This window comes from Zea mays, chromosome 9 (genome assembly GCF_902167145.1).
Source record: "Zea mays cultivar B73 chromosome 9, Zm-B73-REFERENCE-NAM-5.0, whole genome shotgun sequence".
Lineage (NCBI taxonomy): Eukaryota > Viridiplantae > Streptophyta > Magnoliopsida > Poales > Poaceae > Zea > Zea mays.
Genome location: NC_050104.1, coordinates 60,205,140 through 60,220,597, shown reverse-complemented (window position 1 = coordinate 60,220,597; position 15,458 = coordinate 60,205,140). Strand labels below are relative to the sequence as shown.

Genomic DNA, 15,458 nt, shown 5'->3' with positions numbered 1-15,458 from the left:
GAAGAGGGATGTGTTCGACTTGGCCTCGACGAAGCCGATGGAGGCTAGATAGGTGGCGAAGCGGCTATACAAGGCTCGCGACGCCTGCTTGAGGCCGTAGGGTGAGCGGTTCAGCCGACAGACAAGGTTCGGGTTGGCGGCGTCGATGAAGCCGGTGGGTTGGCTATAGTAGACAGTCTCCGTCAGAGTACCATGAAGGAAGGCGTTCTTGACGTCGAGTTGATGGATCGCCAGTTTCGGGAGAGGGCGAGGGAGAGGACGGCGCGGACGGTGTTGAATTTGACGACGAGGCTGAAGGTCTCGTCGTAGTCAACGCCGGGGCGCTGGGTGAAACCCCGAAGGATCCAGTGGGGCTTGTAGCGGTCGAGGGAGCCATCCGAAGTCAGCTTGTGACGAAATAGCCACTTACCAGTGACAACATTAGTGCCGGGAGGACGAGGCACCAGGTCCCAGGTGTGGTTGGCCAGCAGGGCCGCATATTCCTCCTCCATGGCCCGACGCCAGTGAGGGTCGGCGAGGGCGGTGCGGACAGAGGAGGGGACCGGGGAGGCATCCGATGGAGTAGCGGACGTGTCAGCGTCTAGGATCAGCCTATCGACAGGCCGAAGGACACCGACAGCACGACGAGTCACCATTGGGTGAGTGTGCCCGGGGGCGCGGTGAATGGCGACGGGGTGGTACACCGTCGGCTCAGGGACCACGGGCGTGGCCGGCCTGCAGCGATGGTAGACGACGACGGGGTCGGCGAATCGGGGCGCGTTCGTTGAGGGGCCCGGATCCGTGGGCGTTGAGGGAGGAGCGCTCCCGCGGCGGTGGTAGACGATGGCGTGGTCGGCGAAGCAGGTCCCGCTCGTCGACGGGGCCGGAGTCGCTGGGGTGGTACGAGGCGCAGGCGGTGTCGACGTGGCCGCGCGTGGCACAGGCGGGGTCGACGTGGCCACGCGAGAGGGCGGTGACGCGACACGAGGTGCGGGTAATGGTGCGAGGCGAGGTACCTGGGAGGGAGGGGTACTCGGATCGGACTCAAGGAGGGAGTCAAGATCGGGGGGCGGGGATGAGCCGACAAGGGGAAACACATCTTCGTCGAAGACGACGTGACGAGAGATGATGATGCGATGGGATGTGAGCTCAAGGCAGCGATACCCTTGTGGTCAGGGGAGTAGCCAAGGAAGAGACAACGAGTGGAGCGTGGAGACAACTTATGAGGGGCAGTAGCGTAAGTGTTGGGATAGCAGGCACAACCAAATACGCGGAGGTGGGCGTAGGAAGGGGCGGTGCCGTACATGGCAAATATAGGGGGTGGGGTGGCTCACCGCCTTCGAGGTGAGGCGGTTGAGGAGGTGGGTGACTGTGTGAAGGGCCTCGGCCCAGTAGCTGGCAGGAAGAGACGCCTGGAAGAGAAGGCAACGGATCATGTTGGTGATGGTGCGAATCATGCGTTCGGCCCGACCGTTCTGGGCAGATATGTAGGGGCACGAGTGACGCAACTGAATGCCACTGCGAGGAAGAACGACCGAGAGGCATGGTTGTCAAACTCGCGGCCATTGTCACACTGCAGTGCACAGATGGGGCGACGGAACTGGGTGGAGACCCAGGTGAAGAAGTGAGTGAGAGTGGGAAACATGTCGGACTTCAATCGGAGAGGAAAAGTCCATAGAAAATGGGAAAAATCGTCCAAAATCACCAAATAGTATTTGTATCCAGAGAGACTGAGTACAGGGGAGGTCCAGAGGTCACAATGAACCAGGTCAAAAGCCTGCTTAGCCCTAGTGAAGACGTAGTAAAAGGGAGACGGGTATGGCGGCCAAGCTGACAAGCATGACAGAGGCCCTCAAAATGTCCCCCATTACAAGAAGAATCTAAAGTGCTGGAAAGCTTGGTCATGACGTCAGGTCCTGGGTGGCCGAGACAACGATGCCAAGTGGTGGAGGTGGCGGTGGAGACCAGGACGAGAGGTGGAGACACGCCAGTGGACGACGCCCGGAGTGTGTAGAGGGGCCTAACGCTGTCACATCGGGCGAGTGGGGTCCTGGTGGCCAGATCCTTAACAGAAAAACCAGTGGGGTCAAACTCAATGGAACAAGAATTGTCGGTGGTGAACCGACAGACAGAAAGGAGATTGTGAGTGATGTGAGGGGCTACGAGAATGTCGTTGAGGTAGAACGGTCCAGGAAGAACCGAGGCACCGACTGAGGTGACTAGAAGAGTGCATCCGTTGCCAACGACGATCGAGGTAGCGTGTGTGGAAGGAGGTGGGTAGGAGTGAGATAACATGCCTGTAGTGGGAGTGGTGTCGTAGGAGGCACCGAAGTCGATGACCCAGTCAGAGGATGGTGGATCCAACACCATGGTGCTGTAGGCAGCGGCGAGGGCGTTGGCGTCCCAGCCTCCAGCCAACGGGGACCATGGTGATGTGGTAGATGTCCCCATAGGCTAGAGCGGAGGTGGTGTTGGGTTTGTCAGTGGCACGCCGTACGGTGGTACGTCGTAGGCAGGTGGCGTGGTCAGGAGAGCCGGCGCCGGAGGGCGAGAGGCACCGGGAGTCTGACCTGGCCACATGGAGATGGTGCCGGTCCAGGGGTTGTAGAATGACAGCCAATTCTGGCTGCCGCCCCGGCCGGTGGTACCTCCGCGCGAGGAACTGCCACCCCCACGACCGCCCTTGCTAGGGCGACGGCTGCCGTCGGTGGTGGAGGCGTGGCGAGGGGTCGCGGCGGGGGGGGGGGGGGGGGGGGAGGGGGGGCGAGTCGGGGCCTGCTCCCCGGAAGACGCCTAGGTACCGGTGGTGGCGCTGTAGAGGGCCGAGGCCTGCGGGTGAGCCTCGTGCGTCATGGTGAGCTCCTCGAGGAGAAGCTCATTCCGCACCGTATGGAAGGTGGGGAAGGGCACGATCCTCTTGATGAGAGCCTTCAGGTGACCGTAGCGGGGGCTGAGGTCATGCTGGAGGTTCATCACCAAGGTGCGGTGTGCCATCGGCCCGCCGAGATCACGGAGGGAGTCCGCCAGGCCCTTCATCTGGCGGCAGTACTCCCCCACGTCGAGATCCCCCTGGGAGAACTGGTGGAATTGTGCATCGAGGTGCAGGGCGCGAGCGTCCCTGTTCCCGAGGAACTGTTCCTCGAGCGCGAGCCACGCCTGACGGCCTGTGTCCGCCTGGTCGCGGATGATGTCCTGGAGCTCGACGGTGATAGTTCCGTGGAGCCAAGAGAGGACCACGGTGTCCATCAGGGTCCAGGCCGGGGACGGTGGGGTGGCGACATCGTCGAGGACGTGGTCGTCGAGGGCGTAGCGCCGCAGGGTGAGGACCTGCCCTCTCCAGCGAGGGTAGTGGGAGGACGTCGGGTCCAGAACGATAGACACAAGGGACCGAATGTTGTGAAGTCTGGCGGCCTGCGCGTGGAAGGCGGCAATGTGGTCGGCGTCGAGTCCAGTGGCAAGAGGTGCCTCGGGAGGTGGCAGGGGGGTTGCCGGGGCGGTCGGAGGGTGCCCAAGGAGGAGACGCTGAGCAGATGCCATATGGGCGGTGGGAGCGACACTCATGGCGCGCTCATGTTGTAAGACGATGGTCGCAGCGCGCTCGCAGTTGCGGGAAGCCTCCACGGCCGCCTGTATGGTGGCGATGGCGGTGACCAGCGCCGACGAGGTCGGTCGGCGGGGGGGGGGGGGGGGGGAAGTGGCATCGGCCCACGTGGCGGTTGCACGGGCGGAGATGCCCGACGGGGATACACGTTGCCGCTGCAGTTGGTGCTGCGCAGTGGGGGAGTCGTCAGGGAGGGGCCCGAGGCCGGAAATGTAGGGGGCCCTACCAACAGCGAGTTCGCTGCGAGGCCCACGGGGATGCTGGTCGGCAGCGGCGCGCGCACCTGGGCCGGCTGCCAGACCGGCAGCAGCGCCCGTGGGCAGGGCCGAGACGGCGACTGCGCCCTGGCCGACGGTGGTGTGCGAGCCCGGGGTCGCAGGAAGGAGGCCAGTAGCAGTGGCGAGGAGGAGGTCGGCCGCGGTGCGGCTGGCGGCGGGGTGCGTGGCCAGGCGCGCATCTGCGCCAGCGTTGGCAGGGACAGCCGTCTCCGCGGCAAGGACGGCCGCGCATGCGCCTGTGTGGGTGCTGGCGTCCGGGAGGGCGGCGCGAAGGGGGTCCATGGCCGCCACCGGCGTGGGGACAAGGATCCGGCGGTTGTGAGGGGAGATGAAGGAGATGGGTGGGGGAATGTGGATGAGAGTATACCAGCATCTAGAGTGGTGTGGATGGGGGCATCGGAGTCTGCTACTCAGTCGGTGATGGCAGGTAGAGTCAGAGTCATCGTGCTAAACGATATAGCAAGTGACTGCTGATCTTAGTCCCTGGTTCATGGGTCCACAACTGAACCGGGTGGGGTGATGCTGGGAGAATTGGCGACTGGTGTGGTGCCGGAGGTGCCTACGGGGGTCGTCAGAGGGGACACCCAAAGACGCCAAAGGTGGGCATTGTGAGGAGAGTCGGCGGTGGCGGGCGTGGTGAGGGACTACCTGTGGACAGGCCGGGCTATATGGAGATGCGGTTGGTCCACTAGTTGTAGAGTGACGGCCAATGAGTGCGACCACAACCACGACCACCACTGCCTCGGGAGCCTGAGTTGGTAGCACCTCCAGAGCTAGAGCTGGTGGGAGGGCGCGCTGCTTCCGACACCGGTGGAGCAGTATGGATTTCCCTGTATGGTGTCACTTAACAACTGTTAGCAGTAGCTCACCTGTATTCCATATGCCACGGTGTAATGTACAAGAAGTGTCAATATATGTAAAGAAAATCCTGTACAGTGGATAAATTACTACCCAGTACACATATATTTAATGACAAGCATGATTACTATCATATTTGATGGAATTGCATGTAAGTTGTATCTTTTGGCAGACTTCATCTGCATGTAAAATCGTGATTAGCTGTATTGCAGTTGCATGCTTACTAATTGAATCATTGTTTTGAATTGCCAATCTGCATGATTGCCTCTTTCGATAGATCTTTTTCATGATGGCAACTTTGTCATGAGTTTAATCTTTAGAGATTTCCAGCTACTATAACTTCCTCATGCCACTGTCGAATGTTGTATTACCTGCTTTTTCTTCTTTGTACTTAAAATGTTGGTCGATGTAACTAGTGATCCTTCTGGATGGGAAGAAAGCTCATGCTTGAAGTTTTTGTTGGATAAGAGAGATGCTTCACTGGGCCCATGGATACCTGGAAGGTATTTGTCAAATATGATTTATTTTGTTTTCTCTAACTGGCAGGAGAGCTGCCTGTCATTAGATTTAAAAGGAAAACAATACAAAATTCTATGGACTTCTTTTGTATTTTTTAATAGAGTTTTGGTTGTAGGGATTCATTTGAGGATGAATTACGTGCTTTTGATGGTGGTGCTGATGGGTTTCTACCGTGTGTGTGGGATGATGAAATCAGCAACTTCCCTCAGGTATACTTATATTTAGCTCGAGAAGCAGTACCCTTACCCCTGGCCAATTCTGAACTAGCGTGAACAGTTTCTAGAACAAGCTAATTAGCCTTAGTGACTAAGACTAATGTTGTGCATGTAAGGTTTTACCCTCAAGTTTTCCCTTCTCTAATTTGCACATCAAAACCTCTTCACAATCGTGAAATGGGAGTAAAATACCATTCTGAAAAATAACAGTATTATTATCTTAACTGCATTTTTTGCAAGATCATAAAAAGGCATACCCAGGAGACTCATATGAGTGAGGTCTGGGGAAGAGATAAACCGAGGCAAGTCTTCCCTCCGCAAATACGGAGCAAGCTGCTTCGAACCCATGACCTGGTGACTCAGTGAGATAGCTCTCACCACTGCACAAGGCCTACCTACTTTCTTTTTCTTGCAAGATCATAGTAAGGCAAAATTGAACTACTAATACTGCAAAAAATATGGTGGTTAGAAAGCAACATCCTGTCTGAGGATGACAAGCGAGCCCTAGGAATATTTCATTTGCATAGAGATTGCATAGAGGCCTACCTTGTGTTTTAATTGGAATTTTCATTAACTGTTAGTGCCATTTAGTATAGTTAAACTTGATGGAATAACTTGATGGAATAAGTCATGTGGTCTTCGTGTGGAGGAACATCTCTGCAGCAGCATGTGGAGGACAACATTGTGGAGGACAGCATCTCTGCAGCAGTCAAAAGCAGCAGTTTTTGACCGCTGTAGTGTGGCAGCAGCACGCACAGCAGCAGTGCAGTGCACAGCAGCAGCAGTGCAGTGCACAGCAGCAGCAGTGCAGTCTTTTTTGACTGCACTGTGGCAGCAGCAGGCAGCACAGCAGCAGTGCAGTGCAGTCTTTTGATTGGCAGCAGTGCAGTGTAGTCTTTTGACTGCACTTTAGCATCTAGAGGAGAACACATATGTGCTGCATTGTGCAGTGTAGTGTGTAGTGTATTCTAGTGCAGCCCCTAGGGCTATAAATATGTGTCCCCAACCCTTCTAAGTGTATGACATTGTGTAGTGTTTGAGAAAGTAAACAGAAAATCGCCAAACTCATAGTGTCATCCCCTCGATGAAAGTAAGAGTCTCGTTGCTTTCAATTGGTATCAGAGGCAAATTATCTTGCAGCCTAAACATCTCTTGCTCATCTCCTTCCCGCGCCTCTCCCTATACTCAGTTGGAAGCAAGAGCTCTAATTGTTGCTTACTCTCATGCTCGGACGAGCAGCCTTTCGTCTGAGACAGCCTCTTCCACACGCAGCGACCCCTCTCTAGCACACCATGTCCCTACGCTCGGTCACTTCGAGCGTGCGGCGCCAGCAGGAGGCTGAGGTCGCCGCGGCACAAGAACGCGAGCGAGCAGCAGCGGCTGCAGCGACAGCGGCGAGGGCAGCACGGCTGGCGGCAGCGGAACTGGCAGCAGCGAGAGCGGAAGTAGAAGCAGCGTAGGCGGCGGATGCTTCACGTGTGGCGGCGGCAGAGCTCGAGGCTCTGGGCGGTAGTAGCGCCAGCAGCTCTGTTTTCGGTGACAGCAGCACTAACGACGAGCTCAGGCTAGCAAGGGAGGTAGCGCAAGAGCAGACGACTCAATGGGCAGCCGCGTGCCCCCACGGGGGCGCGCGCGGTGGCAGCCTAGATAGGCGCAGACGCGTCGACGGCGCTCCGGGCGTGAACGCACGCGGCGGCAGCCCAGATGGGCGAGGACGCGCCGGCGGTGCTCCCGGTGGCGGCGGCCGGGTCGACGGAGATTGCGGCGTCTACAGGCGGCGCGACTCTCCCTCCCTAGATCGGTACCATGGTCACCGTGGGGTCTAGGCCGTTGTCATGGACGTCGGTCCCAGCGGTGGGTGGCCTACCCTCACCAAGACCAACTACGTCGAGTGGGCCGCGGTGATGAGGGTACGACTCCTGGTTCGCCACATGTGGGAAGCAGTTCGGTACGACGACGTCGACTACTACGAGGATCGACGGGCGCTAGATGCCCTCATTGCTGCAGTCCAGCCCGAGATGCAGTTTTCGTTTTCCCAGAAGCGGACTGCCAAGGAAGCCTGGGACACCATCGCTACGACTCGCATTGGCAGCGACCATGCCCGCAAGACCACACAACAGGCACTTCGCAAGGAGTGGGAGAACCTGGCCTTCAAGTCAGGTGAGGATGTTGATGACTTTGCTCTTCGTCTCAACACTCTGTTGCAGAAGATGGTGCAGTTCAGCGACGACACCTACGATGAGGAGAGAGCCATCGAGAAGCTCTTCCGTTGCAACCCCGAGAAGTACAAGCAGATTGCTCGCTCAATCTAGTCTCTGCTAGACCTCTCCACGATGACGATCGAAGAAGCGATTGGTCGCCTCAAGGTCGTCGACGGCTACGAACCACATGCCCTCTCTGGGCCTATCACCATCGGCGGGAAGCTACATCTCACTCAGGAGCAGTGGGAGGCCTGCCAGGGTGACAAGAAGAAGGGAGATTCCTTCTCGCCACGGGGTCGCAAACGCGGCAAGCCGCGTGGAGGCGCCCTAGCCGTGGTGCGAGGACAAGCTGAGGATGGTGCCCGCGGAGGCGCCCAAGGCGGCGCCGTCGGCAACAAGATGCCGACACGAGATGACAGCTGTCACAACTGTGGCAAGCTTGGCCCCTGGGCCAGGGAATGTCGACAGCCACGACGTGGCCAGGCCAACGTCGCACAGGCGGAGGCGGAGGAGGAAACTCTGCTCCTAGCACACACAAGCATCGAGCTACCTTCAGCGGCACCGGATGCAGCAGCACTCCTCCACCTTGATGAGTCGAAAGCACGCACTTTCCTCGGCGACGGCTCCAGCAACGACATGATCGAAGGATGGTGCCTCGACATCGGCGCCACTCATCACATGACCGACCGACGAGAGTTCTTCACCGAGCTCGACTCTAGCGTTCGAGGCTCCGTTAAGTTTGGGGACGCCTCTGGCTTAGAGATCAAGGGCGCTGGCTCAGTCGTATTCACCGCCGCGTCTGGTGAGCACAGACTGCTCACCGGAGTCTACTACATCCCTGCGTTGAGGACCTCTATCATCAGCTTGGGACAGCTGGATGAGAACGGTTCGCGCGTGGAGGTCGAGCAAGGAGTCATGAGGATCTGGGACCCCTCTCGTCGCCTTCTTGCTAAGGTACGTTGGAGTCCAAATTGGCTTTACATCCTCAACGTGAAGGTGGCACAACCTTGCTGCCTTGCTGCTCGTCGGGACGACGGGGCATGGCAGTGACACGAGCGCTTCGGGCTTCTTAACTTGGAGGCCCTGAAGCGGCTCAGTGCCAAGGAGATGGTACGAGGCCTGCCGTGCCTTGACCATATGGAGCAATTCTGCGATGTCTGCGTGTTGACAAAGTAGAGGCGACTCCCCTTTCCCCAGCAGTCGAGCTTCCGAGCCAAGGAGAGGCTCGAGCTCGTGCATGGGGACTTGTGTGGCCCGGTGACACCAGCCACACCAGGAGGACGACACTACTTCTTACTGCTCGTCGACGACCTCTCTCGCTACATGTGGATGATGGTCCTTGGCAGCAAGGGAGAGGCTGCGAACGGCATCAAGCGTGTGCAGGTCGCTGCGGAGGCGGAGTGCGACCGCAAGCTACGCGTGCTGCACACTGACAACGGCGGTGAATTCACAGTGGCTGAGTTCGCGTCGTACTGCGCGAATGAGGGCGTTCAACACCACTACTCCGCGCCGTACAACCCTCAGAACGACGTCGTCGAGCGGCGCAACCAAACGGTTGTGGGGATGGCTCGGGCTCTCCTCAAGCAGAGGGGAATGCTGGCTGTCTTCTGGGGAGAGGCGGTGGTGACAGCGGCCTACATCCTCAACCGCTCGCCCACCAAGGCACTCAATGGGATGACACCGTATGAGGCTTGTCATGGGCGCAAGTCGTCGGTCTCTCACCTACGGGTCTTCGGCAGCCTCGCGTTCACCAAGGAGCTTGGCCACATCGGCAAGCTCGACGACAGGAGCACCCCAGGTGTGTCCATTGGCTATGCGGAGGGCTCGAAGGCCTACCACATCCTTGACCCAGGAACACAGCATGTGCGCACGGCGCGCGACGTAGTGTTCGACGAAGGGCGAGGATGGGCCTGGGACAAGCCGGTGGACAACGACACGACTCTGACGTACGACGACTTCACCATCGAGTATGTCCACTTTGAGGGAGCCGGGGGAGTAGGCGACCCTTCTCCGAGTAGGCCTACCCTAGCCCCCAAGTCTCCATCGACTCCATCGCCACGCTCTCCAGCTCTGGCTACAACGAGCTCTTCGCCACCACGCAATCCAGCCACGACTCCGGCTCCAGCGAGCTCTCCGTCACCACGTACTCAGCACCGACGGTACCCTCTCCGGGCCTTCTCATTGACCCGTCGGTGTCGGGCCCGGTGTCTCGCATTCTGGCGGAAGAGTTGCATCTTGCATGCGACGATGGCGAGCCTCGGTCTTTCGCGGAGGCCGAGAAACACGCAGCTTGGCGTGCCGCGATGCAGTCGGAGATGGACGCGGTTGAGACAACCCGCACCTGGGAGCTCGCTTGTCTCCCTCATGGTCATCGCGCGACCACCCTTAAGTGGGTGTTCAAACTGAAGAGGGATGAAGCCGACGCCATCGTCAAGCATAAGGCTCGCTTGGTGGCACGCGATTTTTCACAGCAAGAGGGGATCGACTTCGACGATGCTTTCGCCCCGGTGGCACGGATGGAATCCGTGCGACTCCATCCTTGCGCTGTCAGCTCAGGAGGGCTGGCACGTTCATCACATGGACGTCAAGTCGGCGTTTCTTAACGGCGATTTAAAGGAGGATGTCTACGTACACCAGCCGCCAGGTTTTGCGATCTCTGGCAAGGAGGGCAAGGTTTTGCGCCTGCGCAAGGCCCTCTACGGCTTGCGATAGGCACCGAGGGCGTGGAATGCCAAGCTGGATTCCATGCTCAAGAGGTTGAGCTTCATGACAAGCCCGCACGAGGCGGCCATCTATCGGTGGGGCAATGGAGAAAATGCCCTGCTGGTGGGTGTCTATGTCGACGATTTGGTGATCACCGGCGCCAAGGATGCAGAGGTGGCGACGTTTAAGGAAGAGATAAAGGCCACCTTCCAGATGAGTGACCTGGGGCATCTCTCCTACCTGGGGATTGAGGTGCACCAGAGTGACTCTGGGATCACACTTCGCCAGACCGCCTACGCCAAGCGCATTGTAAAGCTGGCTTGGCTCATTAATTGCAACCCAGCTCTCACTCCGATGGAGGAGTGACTGAAGCTGAGCCGTGACAACATGACGGAGGAGGTGGACGCTACTCAGTACCGGCGTCTTGTGGGGAGCCTTCGATACCTCGTCCACACACGACCGGATCTGGCATACTCCGTCGGCTACGTTAGTCGGTTCCTGCAGCGACCGACGATGGAGCACGAGCAGGCTGTGAAGAGGATCGTCCGCTATGTTGCGGGGACTCTTGACCACAGTCTACTACCCGAGGTGCCCTGGGGAGGCACACCTTGTCGGGTACAGCGACAGCGACCACGCCGACGACATCGACACCAGCAAAAGCACAAGCGAGATCCTCTTCTTCCTCGGCAAGTGCCCCATCGCTGGCAGTCGGTCAAGCAGCAGGTGGTGGCCATGTCCAGTTGCGAGGCTGAGTACATAGCGACCTCCACCGCTTCAACTCAAGCGCTCTGGCTGGCTAGACTGCTCAGTGATCTCCTCGGGAGAGACACGACAGTGGTGGAACTCACGGTGGACAACCAGTTTGCATTGGCATTGGCCAAGAGCCCCATGTTCCATGAATAGAGCAAGCACATCCGGGTGAAGTACCATTTCATTCGTGACTGTTTGGCAGAAGGGAGCATCAAGGCGCGCTACATCAACACAAAGGATCAGCTAGCGGACCTGCTCACCAAGCCTTTTGGGAGGATCAAGTTTCTTGAGCTTTGTTCCAGGTCTGGGATGGTTAAATTTTTCCACAAGATGACGCACAAGACTTAGGGGGAGAATGATGGAATAAGTCATGTGGTCTTCGTGTGGAGGACAACATCTCTGCAGCAGCATGTGGAGGACAGCATCTCTGCAGTAGTCAAAAGCAACAGTTTTTGACTGCTGTAGTGTGGCAGCAGCACGCACTGCAGCAGTGCACAACAGCAGCAGTGCAGTGCAGTCTTTGGACTGCACTTTAGCATCAAGAGGACAGCACATATGTGCTGCAGTGTGTAGTGTAGTGTGTAGTGCATCCCTTAGGGCTATAAATGTGTCTCCAACCCTTCTAAGGGTATGATATTGTGTAGTGTTTGAGAAAATAAACAGAAAATTGCCCAACTCATAGTGTCATACTTTCGATGAGAGTAAGAGTCCCGTTGCTTTCAAAACTATGGTTACGCCTTCATGTGATTTTCACCGGCCAGGTGCAGATTCTGAATAATATATGGTTCTTTTTCTTATATGAAGCCAGAGTCAATTCGGAAAATGCTCGTCAACCAGATGCTTCTCTGTTATGGTTCCATATTTGCATGTCAGGTGCAATTTTAACTTTGAATCCACTCATGTTTTTATTAGAAGATTATCTCTCTGCTTGATAGTTCTCTATAATTATATTTTAAGACATCCATTAACAGGAAAACACTGTCAAGATAAGCCTCTTGAACAATCTTGACCAGTGCCTGAAGTCTGGGAAGAAGTACCTGTGGTTTAAGTTTCTCATTACAAATGCATGTGTTGCTCTATTGTCAGGGTTAAAGGTATTTATCATATTTTTATGTATTCTGATCTCTAACAATGCCATCTATTCCCTTAGTTACTAATATGTACATGCTATGTTCTAGGAATTCCTCGCTTTACGTGGTGCTCAATCATTGCCAATTGATATATTAAGTATGATTCAGTCCATTTTCAAGGTAATTTGATACAAAATATTTGACAGCTTATAATTTCGATTCCTACCAGCCATCTTCAAATTTAACATGGTTGTTGCTTCAGGCCATTTTAGTAGAGCCTGAAATTTCTACAGCACAGCGGCGAGCAGCGTGCGAGGGTCTCGGTTTATTAGCACGAGCTGGGAATGATATCTTTACAGCAAGGATGGTTTGTTCCTCTATTTTTTTCACTTTTTTGATATTATTTTCAGTGTTAATCTTTAATTCTTTTACATATCCATCTCTCTGGTTCATTGGTCTTTTACTTCTGTCACTTGAATTTATGTTCTCAAGATTGAAGATTCCATAAAAAAACATGTTTTGTTAGCATGTTTTCTAGTTTGATTGCTGGTACACTAGTTTGATCAATATCTCAACTCTCAACAAGTGATTTTGTTAAGTAAAGATCTTGTTTGGGGTTTCTTTCCCCTTCTTTTTTTTCTCTAATATAAAAGATGCACATCCTTCTGCGTGTTCAATAAACCAAGATTTTGTTAAGTACATTGAATCTATAGTGGCCGAGTTCATGTTTTGAAGACCTTCTCGATGTCCAATATATATATATATATATATGTATGTATTTATATTGGTGACAGTGCATGGATTTGTTATCGAAAGCACACACATTCAATATGATGCACTAGGCCCGCATATGCCGAATAGGATAGGGACTGTGTACAACAAGGACTATATATATGAGACCGAAACACTGAATACAACAAGGACACATGCATAGGCATCTAACACCCTCTTCAAACTCAAGGTGGATCGGACACGAAATTTGGAGAGAAAAAACCTATGCTATATGCTAAGCTCTGGTCTGTGCCTTCGTGTACAAATCAGCCAATTGAAGCGTTGAAGGTACATAGCGAAGATCAATCACATCATCATGAACTGCGCACACGTGTAATAGGCATCAACGACTATATGCTTGCTAAGCTCATGCATGACTGAATAACGAGAAATACTAATACACATGTGCTCTCAGTCAAAAGAGAAGTCTACGTAGAAACATAAACACCAAAATTTGCAAGCAACTAATGCAACCAAACCACCTCTGCTGTTACATTGACTCACTAGAATGATAGGGAAGCTGAATATGCTTTCCAAAAGACAACCCTGACACCGAACCTAAAAGACTACAACGAATCAAAGTGGATAGACGAGAGCCACAAAGATGACCCTGTCGATGATGTCCCTGAGCAAATGTCAAGATGGACGAAGTAGCAAAAGCCGAGCTGATGAGACTGGTATTGGATACTTGATTTCAATCCCCTGAAGGCGTTGAAAATCAAGGCAACACGAGTTAAGTATGTGGACCTTCGTCCTTGACTTTCGAAGTGTTAATGTGAAGGATGAAGGTCTTCAAAAGGAGATGTAAATGAAATGATGTAGAATGAAATAATATTGCGCAATGGAGTATGAAACTCTTGTTCTTCACCCTAGCATTTTTATTCCATCTTCCTTTTTATTAAATGAGTTTACAAGCATACCTTTGGCTCCTTAACACAAGGTGGCACAAAGTTTCTTCGAAGGCTAAGCAATACGAAGCTGTGGCCCTCGAAAAAAGGTACTTTATGCAGTGCACTGTTCATATATTTATAGGAAAGATGAACCGACTTTATATAAAATTACAATCGCGCCCCTTAAGGCTTTACACTCATTGTTTACAAATGACGTAGGGTCTTTTCCATTTATTTACACTCATTGCGCCCTCTTCGTCGTTTTTCATCCGAGGCCTCTTTCACGCAGATCTGTTCCCAAGGTTGTTCAGCACAATTCCGAAGCGGTTAGTCAATTGTAGGACAGTTCAGGAGGCAATTGTTAGCACCAAATGGATTTCTGATATCAAAGGAGCTTTGTCAGTGGGTGTTTTCACAGATTACCTTCAACTTTGGGAATTGATTTCTGGCATCGAGCTGCAGCCTGAGATTGAGGATAAGCATATTTTTAGTATTGCTCCAAATGGTGTGTACTCAGCCAAATCCGCATATGAAGGTCTGTTCCTAGGATATGTGGCATTTGGACATTATAAAAGAATCTGGAAGTCTTGGGCCTTACCAAAATGTCGTTTTTTCATATGGTTGGTTGCCCAGAAGAGGTGTTGGATAGAGTGGAGTAATAACAGGTCAAGAGAACGCTAAACAAGCAGCCAACACTGAAGAAGATGGTAGTAAACCAACTGCATGAAGATGAGTCTCTTTATCATGAACATATGCAAGAGCATCCATTAGTGAAACAGGAGGATGGCGAGCGAGCAACATAGGACGAAGAGGCTCAAAGTCCTCACGAAGTGAGGCAGGAAGTCATACGTCTGACGAAACTAAAGGTCGGGGGACAACTGCCAACTAGTGGGCTGTTGCGACATTCGCCGATGGATGGGCGCACGAGAAGAGGCCTGTAGGAGGACAGGAGCGAGCGTCGACAGATGGCTCATTGCAACTGATGGGCGAACTCCGGCGAGCGGTTGTGAAGATGAGTGCCGCTAGTCCAAAGGAGATGCGAAGATGTGCAAAGCTGCAAGGCAGCAGGACAACCACCAAGCGATGTGAGAGAGGAACTATTAGGGAGAGAAATAACTTCTAGCCCTATTTTTTTTGGCTTTGTATACCATGTTATAAATAGCACTCATATTCAATATGAGGGCACTAGGCCTGAATATATACACTGATATAAAATAGAGATGGCATACAAAAAGGACTCTATATATGAGACTGGATAACTGAATACAATGAGCTCTTGACACCCCTAACCCAACACACATACTTTCAAATCCTCCCGTGTATCCCTGAAGCTGGCTCTAGGCAACTTAGTCTAGTCCAAATGGTTCAAATGCAGGGGCTGTCCACACAAAGAAACCATATTCTAGCGGTCTAGCCTACAACATGCACTAAACTAAAGGGCAAATCTAGGTCGGAATCTCCCATATGAGTGGTGTCTCGGGAAGGCATAAACTCAGACAAGCCTTCTCCCTACAAATACGGAGAGGTTGCTTTGAACCCGAGACCTGATGACTTGGTGGGAGTTTAAAATTTGCATTGTTATGCACAATTTCATACAAGTTTGTCTTCTGGAGTGAAAATTTC

The 15,458-nt window shown here is 53.7% G+C and overlaps 1 protein-coding gene across 5 annotated transcripts in view; it reads left to right on the top strand.

The window, feature by feature from the left end:
* LOC103638564 (protein SWEETIE) overlaps positions 1-15,458 on the top strand; it is an 87,351-nt gene that overhangs the window by 32,370 nt on the left and 39,523 nt on the right. For all 5 annotated transcript variants that reach the window (XR_002265108.3, XM_008661441.3, XM_008661442.4 and 2 more), the window contains 6 exons: positions 5,133-5,219; positions 5,351-5,444; positions 11,909-11,977; positions 12,076-12,198; positions 12,283-12,354; positions 12,437-12,541. Coding sequence is in view for 4 of the 5 variants with exons in the window: in XM_008661441.3 (XP_008659663.1) it covers positions 5,133-5,219; positions 5,351-5,444; positions 11,909-11,977; positions 12,076-12,198; positions 12,283-12,354; positions 12,437-12,541 (550 nt within the window). In the remaining variant the exon portion in view is untranslated. The remainder of the gene's footprint in view (positions 1-5,132; positions 5,220-5,350; positions 5,445-11,908; positions 11,978-12,075; positions 12,199-12,282; positions 12,355-12,436; positions 12,542-15,458) is intronic.